The sequence below is a fragment of the Drosophila ananassae genome, chromosome 3R (assembly GCF_017639315.1).
Source record: "Drosophila ananassae strain 14024-0371.13 chromosome 3R, ASM1763931v2, whole genome shotgun sequence".
Classification (NCBI taxonomy): domain Eukaryota; kingdom Metazoa; phylum Arthropoda; class Insecta; order Diptera; family Drosophilidae; genus Drosophila; species Drosophila ananassae.
Genome location: NC_057930.1, coordinates 23,386,641 through 23,405,913, shown reverse-complemented (window position 1 = coordinate 23,405,913; position 19,273 = coordinate 23,386,641). Strand labels below are relative to the sequence as shown.

At 46.0% G+C, this 19,273-nt stretch overlaps 6 protein-coding genes across 7 annotated transcripts; 1 reads left to right on the top strand and 5 right to left on the bottom strand.

Annotated features, from left to right (window-relative positions):
• Window positions 1-108: 108 nt before the first annotated feature.
• LOC6497517 (protein phosphatase PHLPP-like protein) lies at window positions 109-3,751 on the bottom strand. The gene is made up of 5 exons (XM_001961886.3): window positions 3,205-3,751; window positions 2,962-3,115; window positions 2,112-2,908; window positions 1,429-2,055; window positions 109-1,369 (listed from the first exon to the last, which is right to left on the bottom strand). The coding sequence occupies exons 1-5, from the start codon at window positions 3,397-3,399 to the stop codon at window positions 272-274; spliced, it is 2,871 nt and encodes a 956-aa protein (XP_001961922.1). The 5' UTR covers window positions 3,400-3,751; the 3' UTR covers window positions 109-271.
• A 2,451-nt stretch (window positions 3,752-6,202) lies between these two features.
• LOC26514494 (nuclear receptor coactivator 6) lies at window positions 6,203-10,482 on the bottom strand. Its single transcript, XM_014906849.3, has 3 exons — window positions 8,983-10,482; window positions 8,503-8,928; window positions 6,203-8,385 (listed from the first exon to the last, which is right to left on the bottom strand). Exons 1-3 carry the CDS (start codon window positions 9,727-9,729, stop codon window positions 7,177-7,179), a joined length of 2,382 nt encoding a protein of 793 aa, XP_014762335.1. The 5' UTR covers window positions 9,730-10,482; the 3' UTR covers window positions 6,203-7,176.
• Window positions 10,483-10,727: 245 nt separating this feature from the next.
• On the bottom strand, window positions 10,728-12,467 carry LOC6497516 (probable 26S proteasome non-ATPase regulatory subunit 3). Its single transcript, XM_001961887.4, has 2 exons — window positions 12,184-12,467; window positions 10,728-12,128 (listed from the first exon to the last, which is right to left on the bottom strand). The coding sequence occupies exons 1-2, from the start codon at window positions 12,345-12,347 to the stop codon at window positions 10,808-10,810; spliced, it is 1,485 nt and encodes a 494-aa protein (XP_001961923.1). The 5' UTR covers window positions 12,348-12,467; the 3' UTR covers window positions 10,728-10,807.
• Window positions 12,468-12,571: 104 nt separating this feature from the next.
• LOC6498028 (FAD-dependent oxidoreductase domain-containing protein 1) lies at window positions 12,572-14,439 on the top strand. Its single transcript, XM_001961888.4, has 2 exons — window positions 12,572-13,098; window positions 13,157-14,439. Exons 1-2 carry the CDS (start codon window positions 12,706-12,708, stop codon window positions 14,294-14,296), a joined length of 1,533 nt encoding a protein of 510 aa, XP_001961924.1. The 5' UTR covers window positions 12,572-12,705; the 3' UTR covers window positions 14,297-14,439.
• Window positions 14,440-14,483: 44 nt separating this feature from the next.
• On the bottom strand, window positions 14,484-15,347 carry LOC6497515 (calcium load-activated calcium channel). The gene is made up of 3 exons (XM_001961889.4): window positions 15,198-15,347; window positions 15,069-15,146; window positions 14,484-15,015 (listed from the first exon to the last, which is right to left on the bottom strand). Exons 1-3 carry the CDS (start codon window positions 15,256-15,258, stop codon window positions 14,603-14,605), a joined length of 552 nt encoding a protein of 183 aa, XP_001961925.1. The 5' UTR covers window positions 15,259-15,347; the 3' UTR covers window positions 14,484-14,602.
• Window positions 15,348-15,492: 145 nt separating this feature from the next.
• LOC6497514 (apoptotic chromatin condensation inducer in the nucleus) lies at window positions 15,493-19,119 on the bottom strand. Of its 2 annotated transcripts, none has more exons than XM_014906231.3 (6): window positions 18,969-19,119; window positions 17,405-18,908; window positions 16,990-17,200; window positions 16,646-16,916; window positions 16,464-16,576; window positions 15,493-16,306 (listed from the first exon to the last, which is right to left on the bottom strand). In XM_014906231.3, exons 2-6 carry the CDS (start codon window positions 18,865-18,867, stop codon window positions 16,124-16,126), a joined length of 2,241 nt encoding a protein of 746 aa, XP_014761717.1. In that variant the 5' UTR covers window positions 18,868-18,908; window positions 18,969-19,119; the 3' UTR covers window positions 15,493-16,123. The 2 variants fall into 2 exon arrangements, with proteins under 2 accessions (XP_014761717.1, XP_014761718.1); XM_014906232.3 differs by having other exon boundaries at window positions 17,405-18,895.
• Window positions 19,120-19,273: the final 154 nt, after the last annotated feature.

The window sequence follows — 19,273 nt, the reverse complement described above, 5'->3', positions numbered from 1 at the left end:
AAATTTTAGTGTTGGAAACCGCGACAATGCGCGGGTAACACTACTTATTTGAAACTAAGTTCAAACTAGTTTAGATGTACTAATTTTTTTAAATATTTAAAGAAACATAAGAGAAATTAAGATATATTGAAAATAACTATATATTTTTAAAATTTCTTTTTATGATTATATATATGTAACTTACTCTTTAGCTATTCTTACTTTATAAAAACATTTATTTTAATATGAAATACAGAATAACTTGTAATATAAGCTTTTATTTATTATTAGTTTATAGTTCCGTGGTGGCCACTCCCCAGTACTTTCGCATTCTACTTTCCTGCTCGTTAAAGTCATCCTCGTCTATTTCCTCCTCATCCAGGATGTTTCTTTCCCGCTCCTGGGTAGCAGCGAAGTCATATTCAAAATTGTAGGGCATCAAACGCTGCAGGGATCCAAAGTACGCCGAGTGGGGTCCTCCGACCCGTTTTACGGATCCTGCGGACATCTTCCGGGACTTGCCATCAAATAAATTATATCCATAGCTGTGTGCCTGTTGAAAGGATAGGGCACTTCCGAAGTGACCAGGAATGGGATGCTTAATAGGATGGTAGACACCAAGAGGCGCTGAATTTGTAGTAGACCCGGTTAGGGTCTGGGGTAGTTGGGGTGTGCTGCTCGATATGAACTTGTTGGTGACACTCCGCATCAGATTTGAGGTAAAATCATTGCGTTCGGTGGCGGGAGCAGGAGTAGCAAGGATCGCACTGGGCACCTGGCGCTGCTTAGTGAAGGATTTGGAAATAGTGTTCAACTCTTTGTCAAAAAGCAGTTGGGTGTTCTGCTCCAGCATGTATTCCCAGCACTTGAACTGTTCCTCGGACAGAACCGATTCCGTCTCGTCCAGCATCTCTAGTTGCTGTTCCTCCTGCATGACCCGAGCGTGCGCCAATACGAACTCGTTGTCGGTGCTGTCTTTGTCCTTGGCCAGCAGATCCCGGTCGCTCTGGCCGCTGGGAGAGGATCTTCCCGCCAGGGGCTCCTGCTCGATGGCCCGGTGTCGACAGGCGTTGCTCCTGTCACAGCAGGTGCGCTTGCATACAGATCCGTTAGTGACAGGAACAGGAACTGGAGCCGGTTTTTTTCGAACACTCTGCTTAAGTTCACGAATTAGATGATCCACGTCTGTTCCCAGGTGCCTGAAACGCACCACAATCACACTGAGATTCTCTGCCGCTCCGAAGCTCTGGGCTATGTCCACCAGCCGCTTGGCGGCCAACAGGGCGTTTTCTTCCTTGCGGATCTCTCGAGCGGCACGATCTATGTCCATCACTGACCACAACTGGGAATTTCCAACCACCAGATACTCGTCATCATTGCTGAGGGTAAGCTGGAGCAACAAATATAAGAATTAGATGCCGAAAATTAAACTTTTCCCCAAAAACTAACCTCTAGAACTTGTGGATCCGGCATGGTCAATGTGGGACCCAGCTCCCTTGGATTAGCTTCCGAATCTGTAAGGCGTAGCTGAGTAGTACGTCTCACCAAATAGGCGTCCAACCGCCCGGAGCTGGCCATCCGCAGAACATAACGCTTGCTTTTTAATGGCCTCACTTTGGAGGGAGCTCGTGTCCTGGTGAGGTGGAACAGCGCAGCACTTCTCACAGTACCGCACTGGCGTTGTGCCGCTAGCAGGGTGGACTTCATGTAGTCCCTGACCGCCACATCCTTGACCAATTGTTCCTGTTTCATCAGACCAGGCACCAGCTGGACCATTTCCTGAGCCGCTCGGGCAAATCCCTCGGCCGCTTCGAACATACCATAGAGTGCTTCATCGGATGCACCGTAGTTTCCGGCTCGCAACTGGCAGACCAAGAGCTTGCGGCAATCTCCAGAGCCCGGGGTTTCTGCAAATCCCATACTCCACGGCAGTGTCGTCTTTGATTGACTTTTCTGGGCATTGGAGTGTCGCAGTGTGGTGGTTGGCAGAGCGGCTCGGTTATTGCCGGAAACATCTATGAGACTCCAATGGCGTTGGCTCTGTGTCTGGCAGACCTTGAATTGTTGCTCGTCCACCTTATTGATACAAAAATTATTCGCATATACTTGCACCTTTTAAAAACAATCCTTACCTGCAATTGCAAGTTTCCGGAAAGATCCAGAAACTTGAGATTTCTCGAGGGAACTAAAGCCAGGAGATTGACTCTGTCCAGATGATTGTGTGAGAGGTCGAGTACCTTCAACTTACTCAGCTTGGCCAGCTGGGGAGTGCTCAGGAGAAGATTGTTGCAACATCGGAGTACTTTAAGCTGGCCAAGAGTAGCCACTTCTTCAGGCAATTGCTGCAGCATATTTCCCGACAGAACAAGGATCTCCAGGTCCGGCCAGTTGCGAACGCAGGCGGGTGGCAGGACACCGATGCGGTTGTAGGCCAAGTGGACAACCCTCAACCGGGCGGCATTGTGCAATGGCTCGAAGATGGTATCATTCAGCTGGTTCCCCGCCAAGGAAAGATTCACCAAGGCCGCATGATTATTCTGTTCATACCGTGGCAGAGTGGACAGCTTGTTGCAGGAGGCGTTAAGAGTTTCCAACCGGGCATGGGTTACGGCAAAGAAGTTATCCGGCAGACTCAGTAGTTCGTTACTCTGTAACTGAAGATTCTGGATGCTCGAAAAGCCCTCCGGCAGCTGCTCCAGTTGCTTGAGACCGTTGTAAGCCAGGTTAAGGGCCAGCAACTGGCTAATCCGGTAGTTCCGAAGCAATCCAGACACATTGCTGAGGTGATTGTTGGAGGCATCTAAGACGGACAACGACGCACATGCCCCAATCCAGTTAGGTAACTCGATGAAGTTGTTGTGGGAAATGTCTAGGCGCTGCAGCTTCAGAGGAACAGGATGCATATTGGTGGTGGAGATATTATGAAGGTCTAAAAAAAGGGCATTGTGTAAAAAATTAAACCTAATTGGGAACAGAATTTACAATTGTGATCCGCAACGAGGGCTTGCAAGTTGGTGGCATTGATGATCAGCTCCATCAGCTTGTTCCGGCTACACTTGAGAGTCTCCAGTTGGGCCAGAGAACTGAGGTCCAAGACCTCCATTTCATTTTCGCAAACCTCCAGCTGGGTCAAGTACTGTCGACGAGAAGAGAAAACGAAAATTGCCCACCGGAAGTTGGATATTGGATGCCGGATATGAAAATTCCGGAGCGGATTCAACTCACATTGTAGTTGCCTATCAAGATGCTGCCGCCCAGTTGGCTACCCTTCAGGCTGAGCTTCTGGGGAGATGTGGATTGGCCGCCATTGGTGGCCTCATCCGCCGAGTCGACGGGAAGCATACTGGCTTCATTGCGGCTGGCATTAACTTTCAGCTTCGATTTGTACGGATCCGTCAGTTTCCTTGTGGCTTTGAGCATTGTTTCGGATGGTCTCTGGGTCTTTATTTTGTTTTTAACTCTACAACAAGGTAAAAACTACAACGGCATTGCACACCACTTGGCTATGCATCAACGAACACCCACCGTCCGACGATCATTTTGAATTTCATAAATGCTTTTTTTTTTGGGGAAACAACACACAAAAGCTTTTCTTTTTCGAGGATTATCTATGGGATTTTCTTTATATTTAGTAACAAAACATAAATTTTTTAGAAAGAAGTAGTTCTTGTCGGGTTATATCTGCCACCAAGCACCTGCTTGGATTTGGCAATACGATCTACTATCCACTACAGCGCGATACGACCGCTCCACTGAAGACGAACACAATAACTATGGCTATGACTCTGGGCCGTTACAGCAAGACGGACACGGTTGAGGGCCCGTCGGAGTTTCTGTTTCTGTTCGTGTTGCCCAAATCCGAGTTGCGTTCAAGACATGGAAGTACAGTGGATACCGGATGGACGTATCTAATTAGGGGTGGGTCAGTTAGTTGCCCTTTTCACCAAACATGCGATTCAAACATAATTTTAAATGGAGCTACATTTTAAACCTCAATTTAAGTTAAAGTTTGTTTATAATTTAACTTTTTTAAGCCTCGCTTTTATAAGATCTGAGTATAGTTTTTCTTTACTATTCTATAGTCATAATATTCAAAATTTTCATCTATAACTTATATTTTATAGGCCTTTCGAAAAAGCTTTTAATTCAAAAACAATCTTTTGAATTCTTTAAAACTTCAAATGTTGAAAAAAAGTTCTTTAAATGGATCTTCCACTGTAACTGTAATTGATAAAGCACAGAGGAAACTTGGCAATACAACACGAGTGCCAACACGAAATCAACATTAAGAGCGCCACAATCTGTTGCACCAACGAGTCTCTTTCGCCCCAGTTGCCCATCAAACTTCCGAAAGAGTTGCAAGTGGCTACTAGAAATAGCTAGACTAGAAGGGAAACCTAACTTCGGAAGGAGCCGCAGCCAATGTACTTTATATAAGTGGAGGTCTATATTGGTAAGTTTTTTAAAGGATATAGGAAGTAACTGGAGGAGTAGCTCTATTTTTTCAGGAGAAGGAGAAGCTGCCTTGATTGGACTTTATATGTTTGGGTGGCAGATCCTTGATGAAATGGGGATTGGGAGCGATGAGGTGTTCCTTTGCAGTCCTATTAGCCATACCTTGGAAAACGGGTTCATTATTTTCAGATAATTCTTCACAACTTGGTTAATAATTGTCTGCTCCATGAATGATATACCTTCCAGAACTTAGAACTTCGAGTACTTTTATTTTCTATCAAAATCTGGCCATCGAAAATCGGATCCCATTTTCGCCAATTTTTAAAGGGGTAATTTTTTTGGCCAAATCATGATTTTGCGAAAATTTTTTTTCTTGATATGCATTTTATTTTAATGCAGATCGAAGGCGTTTGAAGTCTTCATTCACAAATGGTACAGCTTTTCTTGATCGGATGAAAAATGACCAAATTTTGGCTAAAAAGTGGCTGAAAGGTTCAAATTTTAGAACATGGTCTTAACGTGGAAAAGGCATTATTTATTTCAGAAAATTTCTCATAATTTGGCTAATACTCATCCGATCGATGAATGTAATACCTTCCCGATCTTAGATCATCGAGTAGAATAATTCTCCATCGAAAACGGATCATCGAAAATGTGACCCATTTTTTGAAATTTTTTAAAGGGGTAACATCATGATTTTAGCCAAAAATGAGGCAAAAATTTGATTTCTTGAAATGCATATTTTTTGAATGCAGATTGAAGCTGGTTGAAGTCCTGATTCATAAATGGTACAGCTTTTTCTGATCGGATGAAAAATGATTAAAATATTGGCTAAAAAGTGGCTGAAAGGTTCAAATTTTGGAACATGGTCTTAACGTGGAAAAAGTGATTATTTATTTTAGAAAATTTCTCATAAATTGGCTAATACTCATCCGATCGATGAATGTAATACCTTCCCGATCTTAGATCTTCGAGTAGAATAATTCTCCATCAAAATCGGGCAATCGAAAATGTGACCCATTTTTTGTAATTTTTTAAAGGGGTACCATCATGATTTTAGCCAAAAGTTGGGTCAAAATCTTGTTGTCTCATTTTTCCAATATTTTAATAAATATTGAAGGGGAACGATTTCCTGATTCGAAAATGACAATCCTTTTCAGAATCGGAAGCAATATGGCTGAGATATTGCCAAAAAAAGTGGGTAAAAAGTTTGTATTTTGGCCAAATGCTATCGCAAGGCCTAAACACGATCCTTAAAATTTACCTTTCTTCCTTTTTTTATCCTTTTTTTCTATCCTTTTTTTTAAGCATTGCAGAGTCTCTAGTTGGATCTCAATACAACCTTTTTCCAATCCCAGTAACCCATCCAACACCCGCTACTGGAAATTCCCAAGAAAATAAAGAAAGGGTAAGTTTTTTTAGCTTTGTGTTTGTTACACGAATTTTAGAAACAATTGGTTTTTATTATTTCAATGAAATATAATAATTGTTTGTCATGCGCCTACGCATTAGCAGCAAACTCAGTAAAGTGTGTATTTCATGTAAATTATCTGCTCTTCTTATCATTTCAATGCAGTTCGTCTGCTGACTTTACAAAATTTTAACAACGTCTGTACATAAGAAACTAAATGGGCAGGCAATTTTTTGTATTGTGGTCAACCGTGGGCGGGTTTTGGCATGACTTGAACGGTTATTTTTTCATAACTTGGCCAGTTTTTTTTATACATGTACAGCTGCCCACTTGATCGGGGGTCAAGTTATGAGAGTACATAAAAAATAATAATTAGACAGCGTGCTTAGCAATAATGTACGCCCTATCCACATTAGTGTGTATCATATACGATTGTAGGTTTTTAAAATAATTACATATATATGTGTTAGATATATATATATATATCTTTTTCTTTTTTTTTTTTATAATTATATGGGTATTTATATAAAGTACAAAAAAACACATTGCTAAAATACATGTCTAAACAAAGGAGCAGCGAAATAAATAGATGAGGGATTAAAGTGGAACAGCGTGAAAAATAATAATCAGTAAGTCTGGTTTGGTTGGAATAAGAAAATGGTTAACTAAGCACATTGTGCTGCTATGCTCGTTTGTTTATACACATAATCAATTTTTTATATATTCGCTAAGTATTCCATATGCTACGTCGTGTTCTGTTTTCCTAGGATTACGTTTATGGTTTATGGTACGCCTGTCCTGGTCGCAAAGTGTCCTTACGTAGTGGTTCTTCAGCTTAATTCGATCCCGGTTCGGTTATTGTAATTGTAACACATCTGACCGTGAGTGTAGTTGTCAGTTTCTGAACTGATCTGCAGCGCAACGCGGATTAGGATTATACTTATTGCTGTTGTACATACAACTTAAATTTAGAAATATTTAAAGTGGCATATGACTAAAATTCGTTATCGACTATGTGTGTGTGTGTGAGGGGATAAAGGAAGGGCAGGGTTCTGTAGGCATGGCTTGTCTAAATCATTCTTATTTACGGATAAGGGTTGTCAAGACTTAGGCAGCCGTCTGCCGATCATTGAACTTCTTCGAGTAACGCGAATTGAGAGGCTTACGGAACTAAGAACTAAGAGACGTGGCAAAGGCGAGAAATTTGATTTCCGCACTACACAATCATAATAAATGGTAATTCGTATAAGTAGGTAAGGATTATGCATAATCGTTAATATAGTTTATAATTATAGTTCCATATAAGCCCGCGTATATATGGACCTTCGATACTATTTCCCCGTACTATTAACCGTCCCCGCCGTCGCCGTGCTCATTTGCATACTCCCAACATCTTTGTGATGATCCCCCGTCGAGTTCGTATCCAAGCTCGTCTCCGAGTAGTCCAGCTTGTAGCTGGCACTGCGCGTCACATCCTCCATGGATGCCTCCTGGCACTCCCGACCCGTGTGCGTTTGGGAGCCGCAATTGTAGCAGGAGATCACCTTCTGGGTGTTACCGCCGCCACCTGCTCCCGTTATGGGGCAGACGGCCAGCGCGCTATATGCAGATGGCGTGCTGGGTATCTGTTGTGGCGCCGTCGGTACGGTCGCCGCGTTCGTGCTGACCACAGCTGCCGTGTTCGCGAGCTGTGGTGGCGTCACAGCCGTTGGGGTGCCGGCCGTAGGCACTGGTAGGAAAGCCAGGCCCGTTGGGAAGGGATAAAGGAGTTCACCATTGTGAGGCGGGCCCATCGAATAACGGAAGCCACCGCGCACCGTCTGTGGTGGCGCACCATGTGGTTGGAATATAGTCTGCTGCGGCGGCGGGGGTCCTCGTTGGTGATATGGATAGCTGGCGGCATTGAAGGCGGCGGGCGGCGGTTGTTGAGGCTGCAGCAGAACTGTTGTCGTCGGCGTACTCACCGGTGCCGGGCTGATCAACAGTGTCTGCTGCTGGGAGGTCTGCGCCTCGCTAACTACACTTCCGGGGGCACCCGTCGTGTATATCTGCTGGTAGTTCTTATCCATCCCATTTCGCCCATTGAGCCGCTGCTGGATATTTAGTTGTTGTTGCTGTTTGTAGCTAAGGTGGTGCTGCTTTTGTGGATAGCTGCCCAGGCCGGTGGGTATCACCGTAGTGACCATGCCCATATTGGCATCCACTGCAGTGTGCAACGGCACTGGCACCTGGGTGGGTGTTGGAGTTTCTGATGGCGAAAGGTCACCACAGGATCCATTTGAGCTGCCCGACTCGCTACCTGTAGTGGCGGCACTTTTATTGGAATTCATAGGTATCACCGAACCGCTGCCATCATCGTTCATGCTCATATTCTGCATCATCGCGTTCATGTTGAAGTTACTGTTCTGAAAGTGTTGCTGCTGCGGAATAAAGGGGTTTGCTTTGACCCGATGATGGTGTCCAGGCCGAGGGAAACCATTGCGGATGATACTGTGCAAGCTAGTGCCGCTGGAATTGCTGCTTCCGCCATCAATCATATTCTGAAAGAGATATTAATAATATTAGGTCACCAAATAGGACATGGTTTTCTTTCTAATCCTTAAAATTATTTCACCACATAAAGAACATAAAAAAAGAAAACAACTAAAGATAATTACATCATGTTGTTGCTCGCCGCCAATGGAAGTGGGCGGCGGCGTCGTCTCCGCAGAAGGACGTCTCGCGTTTTTCGGTCCCGTCATCCTTTGCGACATGCTCCTCATCTGTTGCTGTTGCGTCTGCTGTGCCTGCATCGGAACATTGCCAAGGGAGCGCTCCCGCTGGGGACTCGTCGTACGGCTGCTAGACGGCGACGATTGTTGGCTCAGCATGGGCGAGCTGGCCGGTGGCACTTGATGGTCCAAGCTCTGCGGCTGCTGCTGCTGCTGCGGAGCGGTCGTTTGCTGTGGCGGCGGTGGTGCAAAGTGACGCATCGACCACGGCGCGTTCTGGTGGCCAAGCATAGCACTTGTATCCGCTGGAATGGTGATGTTGGACTGCATCAGGTGCGGCATGCCGTCGACACTAATCTGATCAGGCAGGATCTGCGGATTAAATGTTTTTGTCATGTTCTCTATTTCATTCTTAACAAGTCTCACCTTGGAAAAGTGCTGAGAAAATATCATGGGAATATTTCCCTGGGGCGTCTGCAGCACCTGCACCATCTGGGGATGCTGAGGATGCGGCGGTGGTTGCTGCGGAGCCTGCATCTGATGGATCACGTGCTGGGGCTGTTGCTGGATGATCATATCGTGCGGGGACGGCGGGTGCGGATGCTGGGGAGTTGGCTGTGTTTGCGTCTGAGCCTGGGCCTGTGTCGAGGACTCCATCTGTGCTGTTGGGTGAAACCGCTCGGCCACCAGCTTGTTCTCCTTGATCTTTGCCAGGATGCCGAATATCTTTTTCTGCTCGTCCATGGAGAAAACGGGATGGATGGCCGCCATCGTATAGACGAGCAGCAGCTCCAGAAGGGTATCCTGGTCGTTAATGCAGCTGAAATCGCACTCACCCCAGCACTCCAGGGTACGATAGATCTCGCTAACACAATTGCGATTGCAGGCGCGGATTAGGGCCAGGTAAAGGGCCATCTTGCGCCGAATCTTGCGGTCGGTGGGGTCGCCCTTCTGGCAGGTGAGCATGTCGGCGGCAAGATCGTGCGGGTTATTCGCCCGCAACTCCATGCCGCGCAACGTCTCCGAGTCACACCTGCCCTGCTCCTCCAGCAGCGTGCCCAGGAAACGCAGCTCGAACGGCAGGCAGGCGGTTAGCAGGGCGTACATCATCTCGATCCGATTGTAGCTCTCGAGTTTCTCAAACCACAGCAGCACGTCCTGTTTGCAAATCATCTCCAGTGTTTCAGCTAGCGATTCCGATTCCTATTCCGATTGCGATTCCGAATCCGTGGTGTTGCATCTACTTGGCGCTTTCCCGATACGCTATACCCCTGCTCTGTGTATGTGTTTGTGTGGGTGCTCTAGTTACGTGTGGTGGGTGCAAAAAGCACAACAACAACAGCAACAGTAACAGCAAGCGCGGTGTGGAGCAGCTGCTGCTGCATCTCAACCGCAATTGGCGGCGCTGGCTGGGATCCGCGCCTGGACACCGGACAGCTTCCCGGGTACTACTAATTGGCTTTTATCCGCCTCCGTGTGCTTCCTCGCCTCTATCGCTACCTTTTTCTTTCTCCTGCTCACAAAGGCTGCTCACAACTACAACTACAAACACACAGTCGCATATATTTTGCGCTTCAGCGGGTGGCGGGGCTCGCGGGCGGCGGGGGTATCGGGGGGCTGCAGCACATTGGCCAGCACTCGTTGCTTTTCACTCGCCGCTGGCAAATTCTGCAATTTCCGCGATTTTGCTGGCACCACGCTTGGTTTCTGCGACAGTTTCCAAAACTCTCGCAATGGTGGCCGCTTCTTTTTGGGCTACTGTCTGCGCGCACTTTATTTACAATGCATTGTTTGCGATTTTTGTCAAAATTTTCTAATTCTTTCCACTTTGGTACGGTGTGACCGTGGCTGGTGTTTGTGTTGTTTGAGATTCCCAAATCGCTTCTTTTCAGTGTTGCCAACTCTTCCGGCTAACTCTTAAAGCTAAACTAGTGTTGGAAAAACGCTAACAATTGAATAGCTTAATTGGCAATACTGGTTCTTTAAGATACTATCGATTATTTGGAAGCTTTAAATAATTAATTTAAATAATTCTGAAATATTTCTTGGTTGTTAGAGACATATCTGCATTTTTTCAAATAATTGAGAATAGATTTGCGACTCCATCGAACTGGTTAAATAACCAAATCAACATTAATATCTAACCAATCGATATAGTTGGCAAAACTTGCTTAAAATTTTGTTACTTATTTAATTGCGGATTATGTTTTTATGAAAAGAGAATACAATATCGAATTGCTGTTGCAGCTGCTTAGAATCCGTCCTCATCATCCTCTGCCATCTCCTTGGCCAGCTCAAGGTCCTGCTGTTCGCGCTCACGCCTCTCCTCGGCGCTTTCCAGATCCTTTCCGTAAGACTTCGGGGGATAACGCATGGCCTTAACGCTCTGGTTGTGCAGGTTCAGGCAGAAGGAGATACGCTCGTGGAAGGCCAGCTGCGGCTCCCGGGTGCTGTATATATCAGTACTCTCCTTGCTGCGCATAAAGTTCTGGGCCGGGTCCAGAGTGGCTTCAATAACACCATCACGAATGGCCTTGGAGACGATAAATTCAGCATCCTCGGCAGAATCTAGCATCAAACGCTTGGCGATGTCCTGGGGCGATATGCGCGAATAAGACAGTCCGATGGAACGGATTGCAGTCTTAATAACATTGTGGCGCAGCCGAATGATCAGGGTAAAAGTGTGATCAAGTTGGAACTTGGGTCCGTACTGGGATACCACGTCGCCGAATCGCTTCAGGTTACCGAGGCGCACTGCCTGAGTGAGCTGGAAGTAGGCTCCAAGGGACTGGCGCAGACCCGCCTGCCGAAACACCACTCGCTCCGGAATGTTTCCCAGAAGAAGCTCCACAACAATGATCAGCTTTTGCACGGTCTGGCGGAAGCCGATGGCAGCGTGCTGAGGAGACTTGCGCAGGGCCTGGACTAAATGCTTGTGAGCGTCACTGTACTCCAGCTTGGCGGCCTTTATGCGGCCCAAGTAGTAAAGGAAGCGAGCCCACTCGTTGTTACTGGCCGACTCTGGGTAGACCGACTTCTTGACTAGCTTGTCGGCTTGATCGTACAAGGCATAGTGAAGGTAGTTGCGAAGCAGACAGTTAATCAGTACCGCCTGTCCCTCGAAATCGTTACGCAGTGTCGCAGTCCGAAGGCGGGCGTGCAAGAAGGCACGAATTCCCTCGAGAGAATCTTTCAGCTCGGCAACGCGAGAGAAGTAGAAATAGGACTTGGCACCAATCAGATCCAGGGTGCGACGGTTCTGGACCGAAATCTTAGCCATCAAGGCGTCCGCGCAAGTCCCAGCGCGCTTAAGGTCGTTGGCGTCAATAAGCTTGACCAACAAAAGTAGGTAGAAGTAGGCATCCACCTCGGCAATAGGTGCCTTCGAGGCGACTTGCTTTTTGGCTAGATCGGGAAGTTCAGTGGCGTCCTTCTCCACGGCAGGCATCAAAGCCACAGCGGCCTCACGATCCGCTCCTGGCGGATAAATGCTTTGGGCCAAATTTCGGAATACCACTCCGTTTAGTTTGCGGCGAGTGTTGGGTAAGTTTCGCAGTACACGTAGGATGAATCTAATAGAAAGACGAGCCTTTATTAAATGGAAACTACAGATGACTGCTTACTTACCGTGACTCTTTGGAAGCAACTCCTTTCTCAATCTGACGAATCTGCTCACGGATTTCCTGCACCGTAGCCACATCTTGGTTCTTCTTCTCGTCCGCTAAAGTCTCCGCGGCGGGGTCCACTTCCATCTCCACGTCGTGGGCACCGATATCCGTTGCGTTGGTCATTTTTTTGAACTCTTAATTTTCTACTACCACAGTTATTGCCGACTTTTTATATTTTTGCCCAATCAAAATGCCAAGTAATGTTGCTTCAGTGTTGCCAGATGCCGATTTTGATTTCCCCTCAAAAATATACCGGCTAGGCCTAAAAATACCGAAATACTAACGGCCCGATAAATTTTGTATAGTAATCGATTATTGTCTGTGGACTTTAAGTGATCTGTGGATTTTGTTTTTCCCAGCTGATTGATCAGCTGCTTACTATATCGATAACCCACATAGCGGCATTCGTTGGCCCTTGTTACCAAATAGAAATTAAAACTCGGAATATGAATTAAAATTTAGTTTTTATAATTAGAAAAAGATGTTACGATATAAGCATGTGGTGCGGATGCTAAAGCGTCGTTCCTACTCTGTCAACCAAGCTGGCAGTGGAAGTGGCCCGGGCAATGACGACGAAGACAAACACCCGATCCGGCGAACCCTTCGTTTGTTGGGCAACGATATGCGCAAGGTAAAGGAGTTCTTTGTGCCCAAAGACGAGGCTCCTGAGGCTTCCAAAGACACCATCCCAACCCAGAGCAAATTTAAATTCTCTGGGGAGAGAGACAGAGATTACACTTTACCGGAGGACTTCCAAACACACTGCGATGTGCTAGTCATTGGAGGCGGTGGCTTGGGTAGCTCCGTAGCCTACTGGTTGAAGGAAAAGGCACGTGACGGCCTGAACGTGGTGGTAGTGGAGAAGGATGAGACGGTGAGTACATTTTTAGAGTTTCTTCTTCCAATTAAAACCCATTATCCTTTGATTTTAGTTCGCTAAGTCCGCTACTCGCGTCGCAGTTGGAGGCCTGTGCCAGCAATTCTCGCTTCCGGAAAACATTCAAATGTCTCTGTTCGCTGCCGATTTCCTACGCAACTCCAAACAGCATTTTGGTAACGAGGTACCGATCCAATTTACCCCGCATGGCCATCTACTGCTCTGCAAAGACGAAGACGCCGAGGCACTAATGCGCTCCTCCCAGCTGCAAAACGAGCTTGGAGCCCGCAACGAGTTACTCACCGCGGATCGCCTGGCTGCTCGATTTCCGTGGTTGAATACCCAGGGTATTGCCTTGGGCTGTCACGGCTTGGAGCTGGAAGGCTGGTTCAACCCCTTGGCTTTGCTTAGCAACTTGAGGCGTTCTGCCGCCAAGAATGGGGCACATTTCGTTGACGGTGAGGTGGTAGGCTTCGAATTTCGGGCGCAATCTGATATGTCAGTGGTCGCTGGATCCAATGAGGGAAGCTACAACGGCTTAGACAAGGCGGTCATCCATCTGGCCGACGGAACGCGGCGCACCTGTAAATTCGCATTGTGTGTGATAGCAGCTGGAACCGATTCTAGTAACGTGGCGCGATTAGCGCAGATCGGAGTCGGACCGGGCATGTTACAAGTGCCGCTCCCCATAGACTCACGTAAACGATATTTATTCGCCATCAATAGTCAGGCGGCAAATGCACCTGGAATGGGCATGCCACTTACTATTGATCCCTCGGGTACCTTCATCCGACGCGATGGATTGGGTGGTAGCTTTATTTGCGGCCATAATTCTCAAGATGACAGCGACAGTTCAGCAGTGGATCCGCAGTACTTCGAGGAGCATATCAGACCAAAACTGGCAGACCGAGTTCCCGCCTTGAGAGATTCCAAAGTGGTCGACAGCTGGGCTGGATTTTACGACCATAACGTCTATGATGAGAATGGCATAGTCGGTGCCCATCCTTACTACCACAACATGTACTTGGCCACGGGATTCAGCGGTCACGGCATTCAGCAGTCGTTAGCTGCAGGCCGGGCTATCTCCGAGCTGATTATAGATGGCCAGTTCCGTACCATAGACCTCTCGCGCCTCACATTTGACAGACTTATCGTGGAAAGACCAATATACGAAATTAGTCAAGTCTTAAGCTAAGATCCTTTGTTTTCAATAGAATTATTGAAGTCCTTCGAGCATGCTTGTAGGTAAATAAAGAAAATTGTTTTTTAAAATCCTGTCTGGTGCAAAGCTTTAAAATGTACACAAAATTGGCATCAATAAAATTTATTGGACACAAACGAAACTTCCATTCCTTAACCCGTTATACAAAAAGTTTGAAAAGTCTGATTAATATTCACGTTTTATGTACATGAAATTTAAAGATAGTTGCCCACAAAACTGGGTCATCTTTCCATACATAACGAACATAATTTAATAGTATTGTTAATATTGCGCTATTCACTATTTGAACTGTCCGGGAGCGGGTCCGAAAAGACCAACACCTTGTTTGCTGGCGGCACGAGAGGGTGCAAAGCCAAGGAGCTTCTGGATGTTCTGACGAATGGACATTGTGCAAAGAATATACAAGAAGATGAATGAACAGTCGGTGTAGTCGTCGCCAGCCAGGTTGCGATGGCTCAGGCCCTGAATCCAGGAGATGGGTGTAAATGGCAGCTGGGCCACGACACGACCATCGAAAATGCTATTGAACATGCTGAGCAGCGCTGTGAAAGCAAAGCCGGTGGCGAACATGGACTTCATTTTGACCAGTGACAGGTCTCGGTTGTTGTTCTTCAGCTTCTCCTCATCGCGCTCGATTTTTTTCTTCACTGCCTTGTCCAGGGAATCACCATGAATCTCCTTGCGGCGCTCCACTGCAAAACACTAGGATTTAGTTTGTAATTTATGAGGAAAACTTTTCATTTACATTTCTTGCTCTGCTTTTCCACTTCGGTCTTCAGCTTTTGATACTTTTCCGTCCGGTAAACGAGCACCCAGGTGAGGCCTATAACAGAAAAGTGTTATATTACTTCATAATAAACGGAATTTCACTTACCTTCGCCAAGAAAAGCGGTGCAAACCGAAATAAATACAATTAAAATTGTGTCGGACCACATTTTTTCACCAATTTATAAATTTTAATGAAACGTCTCGATTATGTGGAACTTCGATAGACTCTTATCATTAACTATCGATAAAAAATACTAGATTTTCGTTAGGGATATTCCAAAATACTAGTAAGTCCATATTATTTCAAAAATTTTTATTTTTATGTATCTTTTATTAATTTTAGAATTAAAAATCTTTATCTCATAAGCCCCAACATTACTTAAATATGTCAAAACACAAAATTGTTTTTGTGGCATTTCACAAGTTGCCGACTGATGTTAAATTGTATTTCTAGGCTCATTAAAATTTTAGAGTTGGTATTACAATTATTAAATCAAATATTTTCTGTTCGTTTTAATATATATATATAGAAGTAAGCATAATAACTTGCTGCAAGTTAACAGATTCCGCCGGAAAGACGAACTCCTTGCGTTGACACTGCTGCTGCCGCACTTGCGAAGTTGCTGTAGTGGGGCTGTGGATGTTTTTAGGGGTGACGGGGTGACGTTAGGCGCTGTAAAATGCTACATTTGAGGAAAAAAATCAAATCAGGTTATATATATAGAAATATATATGTGATATATAGAAAACAACAACAATGAGAAGAGTTCTGGGAAAAGGGTAATTTGAATCTCAAAGTTAGAATGTCAAAACGTCAGTAAAAAATATTCAAATTGAAGTACATTTGACTTCAAGTTGAATATTACAACTGCTAATGTATTTGAATGCGCAAAAACGCTTGAAAATATTTTGGAGAGATTCGGGTAATAATGGAACCCTGAAGAAGTTTCAGTTGCTGTTTTTCGTTTCAGTTTTATGGATGTTGATGTTAGTTTTTTGAGATAGTTTATTTGCTCAATCTCAAGCCTCCGCCTAGTAACGTCGCCGTTCCCGCTCGCGACTGCGCGATCGCCGCCGTTCATTGGAACGGTTACGGCGCGAATCGCGCTGCCGGTCACGGTCCTTCTCCCGCTCCTTCTGTCGCTCCTCTCGCTCCTTGATGCGTTGCTTGTGTTCCTCGATGCGTTTTTGACGGAATGCCTCTTTTTCTGCAATCTGGAAGGAAAGTTTTGGAGATGATTGTAATCCGTATCGAGTATCATAAAACTAACTCTACTTTTAGGTAATTAATTGATTTTAAATATTCTTTTTTTGCTTGTTCTTGTAAAATTTTCCTATAACCATATTCTACGATGGCTTCTGCTGAACTTACAGCTTCCGGCGTCAATGGCAGCCAATAGATGCAGGGCGTTCCCTTAGTCTTACGAAATAAATCATCTAATAGCCTGATGGGTGGTTCATTCTCCTTTCTTTTGGCTTTGGTTGCTGCTCAAAATAAACGGAAATATGTGTTAAACTTTTGTAAAGATAGGCATCACCATCTGTGTATCTCACCTGGTGATCCGCTGCGACTACGTCCATGTGCGTTGCGATCGCCGCGGTCACGCTCCTTCTCCCTTTCCCGTTCCCGATCACGTTCACGCTCGCGATCGCGTCCTCGACCCTCTCGTTCCCTAGACCGCTTGCGTTCCTGACCGGCCCGTTCCGTGTCTCGAGATCGTGATTCCAGTCGGTCCTTGCTCCCTCGACGCTTGTCACTGCCGGCTTTGTCGTGCTCACCCGGCTCCTTCTTTCCTACATCCCATTCCCGAACTGGTCGTATGGGCTGTGTTTAAAAATAAGAGGCAAAATTAGCTTACCATTTAGAAATATTGTGTTTTTAATATCTTTCTATTTACCTTTTTATCGGCTGTGTCTAATCGGGACCAAGCATTGCCTGGTTGCTGGTTGTCCCTGGTGTTCTCTTGACCGTACTTTGGTGCCTCATCCTTGGTGGATTCTATCGCACGATCCATATCCAATCGGCTACCAAAGTCGACATTCAAGCATTTTGGGTTTGAGACTGGCCAACGCACTCCGTGCAAGGCATGACGGGTTTCAATGGCCTCGCTGCAAGATTTTATTTAGAAAATTAAGATATTTAGCATAGAAACATTTTTAATATATTAAAATATTAAATAATAAAAGAACTTGTGTTTAAATCAATTCGTTAAGTTGACTACTTCACGCTTATTTGTTACGGATATTCAGTTAGCTCTTAACTTAATTAAAAAAGTTAAATCATCTTTCAGCATAAAGATGCCTTCTACTTACTCTTCTGATGAGTAGGCGACATAACATTTGGACTTGATGCGGTCTATCCAGAAGCCGTCATCCTCGACGATCTTGCCCGTCCGCGCCAGCAGGCCCTTTAACTGCATAACGGTGAAGGGCCGAACCAGGTTGGTTATGTAAAGCACGTGGCTGGCGCGGTTACGAGCTGGACTGGGGGAACGGACTACATGTGGGGCTGGCGTTGCTACTGTGGCCTTGCTGGAACCACTCTGTGCTGGCGCCGAATCGGCAGAGCCAGGTGGCGGAGTTGTTCTGCCAGCGGCACCACTGGCCCCTTCCTTATCCCCAGTTGACTCAGAACTAGTATTGACGGCAGGGACCTCGACGACGCGCTCTTTGGCCGAAGACGGCGAAAGCGAGCGCTCCGATTCGCGGTCACTGGTGACTAGACCCTCCTCCTCGGACGAGGATTCTAACTGGACATCACTTAGCGGCACCGGCTGTACTACATCGGCGATAATGTTCTTCAGTGAGTCCGTTGAAATGGCCAGTACGGGCGGGGCACGATCCGATGCCTTTTTGTTCGTCAACCATTTACGCTTCCTCACCGAACGTTGTTGCTGCAACGCTGGAGTTTCGGCTGAGGCGGTTGCTATGGTGCTGTTATTCTGGTTATTGGTTATTACGGCCTCGTGTTTGTCATTTGGAAGATCTGTGTCTTCATCGCTAGCCTTCACGATATCCTCATCTCCATGCTTACGGTTTTCCTTTTGCTCCTCTTCCTCAGCAACCTTCTCCTCCTCTTTCTCGGGAATCTGGTCCTTGGACTTCTTCTTCGGCTTCCTGGTGGGGGGTTCCTCCTCCCTCTCCTCGACGTCTTCTGTCTGAATGTCTAATACATCGCTTGACGTTTTTAGATGTTCCTCATCCTTGCTGGCCGTTAGGCTAACTGAAGGAGAAGGAACTGTTACCTCTTGCTCTTGATTGCTCTTCTTCTTGTCTTGTCCGTCCTCTTCGTCCTCGGCGTTCCTTTTCGGCTTGTCATCGTTGTCATCATTGTCCTCAGAGGTCACTTCCTTATCTTGGCCTGCAGTCTCCCGCTTCTTTACAAGATCCTCGCCTCTGTTATCAGATGGCTCACTCTTTTCAGTGACCACCTCCTTTTCCTCTTCTTCGCTTTGCTTTTCGGCATGCTGGCCGTTTTCAGGCTCCTCTGGTATTGGTTCAACCTTTCGGTCGGAACTATTCTTACCATCGGCTCGCTTCTTGGGAGTCGAGCGGCTGCCGCGACCCTTGCGCACCGGGGAACCAGTTGGTTCCTCGCTGGAGGCACGTGCCTCAGTAGCTTCTTCCCGCGATGCGGGGGTCTGCGGCTCCTCCTGCACATTGGCTGCATCGTCCTCCGTCTTTTCGTTCTCGGACACCTTGAGGGAGCGGCGGCTTCTCCGTGCCGGCACCGGGGCGGGCGAGGCGGACTTTTTTCGCTCGCTGCGCCGTCTCATAGCTGCGGGAAACGCTCGCTGCAAAAATCTAAAACAAAACGCTAGATCTTCTGTTTCATTCACTGCACACTGTATTCACTCCTCGTCCCTGGGACACACACCTTTGCACGATTATGAAAAATTCTTAATTTTCTATTTTGCCAGCAAAAGAGCGTCAATCCGCCACAAAATGAAGGGTTGCTTCCGACAATCGATATCGCACGTTGCAGCTATCGAATACTACTGTGAATTAAGTTATCGGATGCATTTCGTTAACCGTTAGATATCTAGTACAAAAAAAATTATCCGTTTATTAGTTAGAGAATTATTATTTTGAAAATATTCAAATTCTACAATCTTATTTTTATTTTATTCTCAAACTATTTCATTTAAGTGGCAACTTGTGAAGGAGGATGCCAAGCAAACT

What these genes read in the sequence shown, in the direction of transcription:
- LOC6497517 (XM_001961886.3), bottom strand. Translation starts at nt 3,399, where the DNA reads ATGCTCAAAGCCACAAGGAAACTGACGGATCCGTACAAATCGAAGCTG. An exon ending in CCTCGTTGCGGATCACAATT is followed by an intron (nt 2,909 to 2,961) that starts GTAAATTCTGTT and finishes CCCTTTTTTTAG; the next exon opens with ACCTTCATAATATCTCCACC. An exon ending in CGGATCCACAAGTTCTAGAG is followed by an intron (nt 1,370 to 1,428) that starts GTTAGTTTTTGG and finishes TTGTTGCTCCAG; the next exon opens with CTTACCCTCAGCAATGATGA.
- LOC26514494 (XM_014906849.3), bottom strand. Translation starts at nt 9,729, where the DNA reads ATGATTTGCAAACAGGACGTGCTGCTGTGGTTTGAGAAACTCGAGAGC. An exon ending in TTTCTCAGCACTTTTCCAAG is followed by an intron (nt 8,929 to 8,982) that starts GTGAGACTTGTT and finishes TTTAATCCGCAG; the next exon opens with ATCCTGCCTGATCAGATTAG. An exon ending in GCGGCGAGCAACAACATGAT is followed by an intron (nt 8,386 to 8,502) that starts GTAATTATCTTT and finishes TATCTCTTTCAG; the next exon opens with AATATGATTGATGGCGGAAG.
- LOC6497516 (XM_001961887.4), bottom strand. Translation starts at nt 12,347, where the DNA reads ATGACCAACGCAACGGATATCGGTGCCCACGACGTGGAGATGGAAGTG. An exon ending in GTTGCTTCCAAAGAGTCACG is followed by an intron (nt 12,129 to 12,183) that starts GTAAGTAAGCAG and finishes TCTTTCTATTAG; the next exon opens with ATTCATCCTACGTGTACTGC.
- LOC6498028 (XM_001961888.4), top strand. Translation starts at nt 12,706, where the DNA reads ATGTTACGATATAAGCATGTGGTGCGGATGCTAAAGCGTCGTTCCTAC. An exon ending in TAGTGGAGAAGGATGAGACG is followed by an intron (nt 13,099 to 13,156) that starts GTGAGTACATTT and finishes CTTTGATTTTAG; the next exon opens with TTCGCTAAGTCCGCTACTCG.
- LOC6497515 (XM_001961889.4), bottom strand. Translation starts at nt 15,258, where the DNA reads ATGTGGTCCGACACAATTTTAATTGTATTTATTTCGGTTTGCACCGCT. An exon ending in CACCGCTTTTCTTGGCGAAG is followed by an intron (nt 15,147 to 15,197) that starts GTAAGTGAAATT and finishes TTTCTGTTATAG; the next exon opens with GCCTCACCTGGGTGCTCGTT. An exon ending in GGAAAAGCAGAGCAAGAAAT is followed by an intron (nt 15,016 to 15,068) that starts GTAAATGAAAAG and finishes AGTGTTTTGCAG; the next exon opens with TGGAGCGCCGCAAGGAGATT.
- LOC6497514 (XM_014906231.3), bottom strand. Translation starts at nt 18,867, where the DNA reads ATGAGACGGCGCAGCGAGCGAAAAAAGTCCGCCTCGCCCGCCCCGGTG. An exon ending in TAGTCGCAGCGGATCACCAG is followed by an intron (nt 16,577 to 16,645) that starts GTGAGATACACA and finishes TATTTTGAGCAG; the next exon opens with CAACCAAAGCCAAAAGAAAG. An exon ending in TGCCATTGACGCCGGAAGCT is followed by an intron (nt 16,307 to 16,463) that starts GTAAGTTCAGCA and finishes CTTTCCTTCCAG; the next exon opens with ATTGCAGAAAAAGAGGCATT.